We start from the raw sequence: 5,925 nt of genomic DNA on the forward strand, positions 1-5,925 counted from the left end.
TCCATTCACACTTATGGCACCCAAAGTCAGAAAATCCTCTAGAAAGAGGAAAGGGAAAGTTGTTGCTTCCACCTTCGAACCCTGAGAGATGGAGAAATTCATCACCAAAGCTCATCAAGACCACTTCTATGAAGTAGTGGCAAAGAAAAAGATGATCCCCGAGGTCCCTTTTAGGCTAAAAAAGAATGAGTACCCGGAGATCCAACAAGAGATCCGGAGAAGAGGTTGGCAAGTTCTGACCAACCCTATCCCGGAAGTTGGGATCTTAATGGTGCAAGAGTTTTATGCTAATGCTTGGGTCACTAAAAATCATGACACTAGTGTGAACCCACATCCCAAAAATTGGCGCACCATGGTCCAAGGGCATCTCTTAGATTTCAGCACGGAAAGTGTAAGGTTGGTGCTCCAACCACCATTAATGAAAGGAGACCCACACCTTACACTAGAAGAGTCAATTTTGATTAGAGGCTGGACCAAGTCCTTTCAGACATTTGTGTGGAAGGAGCTCAGTGGAAGAGGGATGCTCAAGGCAAGCCTATCCAACTAAGAAGGCTTGATCTCAAGCCTGTAGCTAGAGGATGGTTGGAATTCATCCAACGCTCTATCATCCCTACTAACAATCGGTCAGAAGTGACTATTGACAGAGCCATCATGATTCATTACATCAAGCTTGGGAATGAGGTAGAGGTACATGAGGTAATACCTCAAGAATTGTACAAGATAGCTGAGAAGCCCTCCACCTTAGCAAGGCTGGCTTTTCCCCACCTTATCTGTCACTTTTGCAATTCAGCTAGAATTGTCATAGAATGAGACATTCCCATTGAGGAGGACAAGCCCATCACTAAAAGAAGGACGGAGCATGTTAGAGAGCCGGCACATGAACCACAGCAAGAGCATGTGGAGCCGCCTCAACAAGAAATTCCTAAGATGCCTCAAGAGATACGTTTTCCTCCCCAAATTTTTGAGACCAATTGCATATTTCTCTAGCAGAATTAAGCTCCAATATGGATCAGTTGAGGATGGAATACCAAGAGCAGTCCACCATCCTCCATGAAATAAGAGAAGATCAAAGAGCTATGAGGGAGGAGAAACAGAAGCATGGACGAGACATAGAGGACCTTAAACGCTCCATTGGACCCACTAGAAGAAGTAGTAGCCGCCGTCACTAAGGTGGTCACGTTCCATTACCCCTTTACTTATGTTATTTTTATGTTATTTTCTATTTTCCATTGTATTTCATTATTTGTTTCCTGTTTTTAGTGCATGATCATCTTTGTCTATATCTTAAAGTTATAAAATATTCCATATATCTCTCACCATGCTTAAAAATAAAATTTTATTTGAAAAAGAGAAGATGCATGAACTCGAGTTATATAATAAGAATAGTCCAATTATTTGATGTGGTAGTATTACTTTTATCTTTCTGAATGCATGAATTAACAATGCATATTTGATCTTGGATTAAGAATGTTGGCTCTTGAAAGAATGATGAAAAAGGAGAAGTATTATTGGTGATCTGAAAAATCCAAAAAAAAATTATTCTTGAAGGTAGAAAAAGCAAAAAAAAAAAAACAAAAAAAGAAAGAAAGAAAAAGAAAAAGCTAATAGCTCTTTAAACCAAAAGGCAAGAGCAACGACCCAAGGCTTTGAGTATCAATGGTTAGGAAGGCCTAAAAGAAACAAAATCTTGGCCTAAAAAGTTCAAATGAGCTCCTCCCCCTAACCAAATGCATGTAGTGTGAAAGTGTCAAGTGAAAAGCTTGAGACTGAGTAGTTAAAGTTAGGATCCAAAGCAAAAGAGTGTGCTTAAGAACTCTGGACACCACTGAATGGGGATTCTAGCAAAGCTGAATCACAATCCTAAGGGGTTCACCCAGTTAAGTGTCTGTGGTGTTTATGTATCCGATGGTAATACTGGAAAACAAAGCGCTTAGGGTCACGGCCAAGACTCAAAATGAAAGTTGTGTTCAAGAATCAAGAAGAACTAACTAAGAGAGTCAATAATATCATCCGGATTCTGAGTTCCTAAGGGTGCTAACACTTCTGAGCTTCAAAGGATAGTGAGATGCCAAAACTGTTTAGAAGTAAATGGTTGCTAGCCCCGCTCATCAATTAGAACCGAGCTTCATTGGAAACTCTGAGATTTATTGTGCCTTTCTCTTCTTTTTAATCCTAGATTATTTTTGGTTGCTTGGGGATAAGCAATAGTTTAAGTTTGGAGTTCTGATGAGCGGATATTTTATACGCATTTTGGCATCATATTCATATTGTTTTAGTTATATTTTGTTTAAGTTTCATTACATTTTCATAGGTTTTAGTGCAAAATTCACATTTTTGGATTCTACTTTGAGTTGTTGTGTTTTATGATGATTTCAGGTGATTTCTGGCTGAAATTAAGGAGCTTTGGCAAAGTCCAATTTAGAGACAAGGAAAGCGTAGCAGATGTTGTCTGATTCTGATCTCCATGCACTCAAACAAGCATTTTTGGAGCTACAGAGGTCCAAATGATGCGTTCTCAACGACGTTGGAAAGTTAACTTTTAGAGCTTTTTAGCAATATATGATGGTCTATACTTTTCTTGGACGGAGTCTGCCCATACTGGGCGTTGAACGCCTAAGACCTACCCCCTTTCTGGCGTTCAATGCCCCAAGGAGACAAGCCAGCATTGAACGCCCAAGAAGCACCCCCTTTGGGGAGTTCAACACCATCCCAAGCACAAGGTAGCGTGGCTTAACACCTATTCCTCAAGTTGGATGCCAAGCTCAGCCCAAGTACTCAACCAAAGTGGGCCTAAGAGTGGACTTACGTACCTTTAGTCTAGTCTATCATACTTTTTGTACTTCGGAGTCATTAGGTTATTATATATAGGAGAAGATCACCCTTGTTTAGGATCTTCTCCCACCACTTTTTGAAATTAACTACTATTTTCTGTAAGCTATGGGTCGATAACCTCCTAAGTTAGGGTTAGGAGCTTTGCTAAGTCTATTGGATTAATAATATTACTGTTTCTATTTCAATACACGTTTGATTCCATTCTCTTGTGCACTTTCGTTCTCCATCTCATGAATTAAGGATGACCCGTGACAATCATCCTTGTTCTACATGGGTTCCGTGTGAGTCCAGACCCAAATAGCATTGAACCACAACTAAAGAGTGCACTGCAGATTCCAAGAGCGTGCCTGGGCGACTTTGAATAAGTGACATAAAATTCCGTTGACCGTGGGTTACCGCGGTCTCTGTGGCGTTAAGGCTAGAGTCTGAGAAACAGCGTTCCCTGATCCAGAAGATCCGACCTTGTCTGTGGCGTTTTGAGTAGGATCATGAAGGGGAGTGGATTGCTTAGGTCTTCACCTTCGGCTATAGTGGGAAGTCATGAGTTAACTTGATGAGGATGCTACATGAGTTGCTCGGATATGGTGGACTGCTATGGTTTAGAAGAGACTAATTTGATGAGGATGCTACATGAGTTAGTCAATTACGACTGCCATTGAATGAATCATTCGTTATTGAAGTAGACAATGAAAAAAGTTAATCCAGAAAGAATACGCATCTCCGAAGCCTTAACTAAACCTCTTATTGCTTACACTAATCTGGTATTTCGTTTGCTTTACTTTTCGTTTATGCTTTCAACCAACAACCATATTTTCTAATCGCCTGACTAAGATTTACAAGATAACCATTACTTGCTCAATCCGACAATCTCCGTGGAATTCGACCCTCACTCACCTAAGGTATTACTTGGACGACCCGGTGTACTTGCCGGTCGTTCTGTGCGAATATTGCGGAGTTCAATTTCACGCACCAATGACCAGTCCAATTTTCAAAACCTTGATATAATCCAATCGACTCTAAGCCGAATTAGTGTCCATATAAATATGATTTAGCCATGCCCTTTCTCTGAAAGAGAAAATAGTTTAGAAACATAATTAACTGGTTAAGTTTAGAAATTAGAAACATTTCTTTACATAATATACATGTAAAAAAGTTATAAACAAATCACAGAACACCGTCAAAATTGGAAAATGCTTAAATTTAGAAAAGCTGCTTGATGTAATCAATGACAAGATAGCGCCTCCAAATAGTGTATCAGTTATATTACATGAAAATGTAATCAATATAGAACAATATACACAAATTATGACGACTGGATAGCTAATGTACATTAGAATCTGCTGGCTGCACAATGAACACCATTAATGAACACCAGTGTTTCTTGCAGTTGCCGTAGGTATTGGCTTCCCTAGGGCTTCTAGTCTTGCCTTGGCTTGTTTTCTTTTACTTCAGACGCACCAAAAAGAAAAGAAGAGCTCTTCAAACTTTACAACTAAGGCCACGGGAAAATTTGACAGAAAGGCTGTACATATTATGAAGGAGAACGGTATCTACCCATAGCGAGACCAAGACACATGACTTTCAATCACATCGCTTCAAGCTCATAGGCCATAGCCAATTCATGAATCCGGTATTCTTAAGTTTCAGTTTGTATTTGCTGGTTCGGTGTAGACTCCAAATCGTGGTTCCTGGAAGTTGAGTCTGACCGATCAGGGGAAACTGCTCTCCATGATAATGTGTTGGAGGATTTCAGCAACAAGCCCAAAGCAGAAGAGCACGTTGCTCTAACAATTGCATCAGGTGATCGACTCAGGTCTCCCACTAGCATACCAAATACCTAAAAACAATGGGCGCATCTTTGTCAAACTTCAGATTTAGTTAATAATTAAGAGCCTGAAAATGGTATAAGATATACAGGAAAGACCTGTGCATGGTAGATAGCTAAAATATGATGATTGTCTGATAAAGAAAGAATGCTGCTGGAGAAGTATATAGCATTTGCTTGAATTGCGGGCCACGGTGCATCAAAAGCCTGCGTCATCCAGGATAAGTAAGTTATGGCGTATAGCAGCAGCATAAGATAACCTAAGTCCAACAGAGATATGAGCTTTTATGAACCTGCACTGTTGCTGCCATATAAGTATCAACTCTGGAGGGAAGATGCTGAATAAATTGTTTTGCAATGTCGCGGAGAAAGTCCTCATAGTCACTTCTGAAGTCACAAACATGGGTTTGATAAATTCTAAAAAGAAAATTCTTTCAACAAAAACAAAGCAAATTTAAGATCTGTCAAAACCTACCGGTGATCAGAAAGAAAGCTCTGTGTGTTGAGCAAGGCAAGCAATCCTTCAATTTCCATCAAAGGGAAAACTCGTTTCAGTGTATTCTGAAAGTCAGCATGTTTCAAAAAGAAATAATTAATTCCATTACAAGCTTCTTTGCAAGTCTCCAATTCAAGAAATTCCAAGATAGTAGCTGATTACCCGACAGGCCAATCGAACACCAGCATCTTCATCATGAAGATGCAAAACCAGACGAGGGAGAGCAGCATGTACCTTGAAAAGACCATCAATGGCAATGAATAAGCGCTCTGACATATTGGAAAGATAATTATATGACATCATTTCAGGGGGGAATTACGCAACCAAAATCTTCAAATGACGAGGCATATGAAGTCAAAATATGTGAAACTTTCTTCCTTCTTATTTTATCCCAAAAAGATTTGACACATGGTGACGTTATATTTGTAAGAGACGCATGTACTTATCAAAGAATGTCCAAAACCATAATGAGTCAAATACTGTCATAAAGGTCTTGAAGGCCAAAAATCCAAAAGGAGTCAAATACTGTCAGATTTGAGCAAACCTTCTAATAGAAGTAGAAACTAAACTATGGTTTATTTGTCAAGATGAAGGAGAAAAGTGCTGGCATTGCTAGGGCTTCAACGTGTGAAAGAAAAGGATTGTTGTTTAACAGTGGTATGGCCACCTGGTAAACTTTTTACCAATGATTTAAGTGAACAAACTGCAGTTATTCCTATGCTATAAGTTCCTTTTTTATTTATTCTCGTTTTTTTTTTCTTTACTTTTCTTT

General features: G+C 39.3%; 1 protein-coding gene across 8 annotated transcripts in view; it reads right to left on the minus strand.

Annotated features, from left to right (window-relative positions):
• LOC107648729 (protein SHOOT GRAVITROPISM 6) overlaps positions 4,016-5,925 on the minus strand; it is a 25,463-nt gene continuing 23,553 nt past the window's right edge. For 4 of the 8 annotated variants that reach the window (XM_016352553.2, XM_021104493.1, XM_021104494.1 and 1 more), the window contains 5 exons: positions 5,316-5,387; positions 5,133-5,218; positions 4,951-5,044; positions 4,757-4,864; positions 4,016-4,669 (listed from right to left, as the gene is read on the minus strand). In XM_016352553.2, coding sequence (XP_016208039.1) covers positions 4,469-4,669; positions 4,757-4,864; positions 4,951-5,044; positions 5,133-5,218; positions 5,316-5,387 — 561 coding nt within the window. In that variant the 3' untranslated portion in view covers positions 4,016-4,468. Of the gene's footprint in view, positions 4,670-4,756; positions 4,865-4,950; positions 5,045-5,132; positions 5,219-5,315; positions 5,388-5,925 lie in introns of those variants that run through there. The other 4 variants (XR_001622040.2, XR_002348769.1, XM_021104492.1 and 1 more) reach the window with 3 other exon arrangements.

Source organism: Arachis ipaensis, chromosome B06 (genome assembly GCF_000816755.2).
Source record: "Arachis ipaensis cultivar K30076 chromosome B06, Araip1.1, whole genome shotgun sequence".
Classification (NCBI taxonomy): Eukaryota; Viridiplantae; Streptophyta; class Magnoliopsida; order Fabales; family Fabaceae; genus Arachis; species Arachis ipaensis.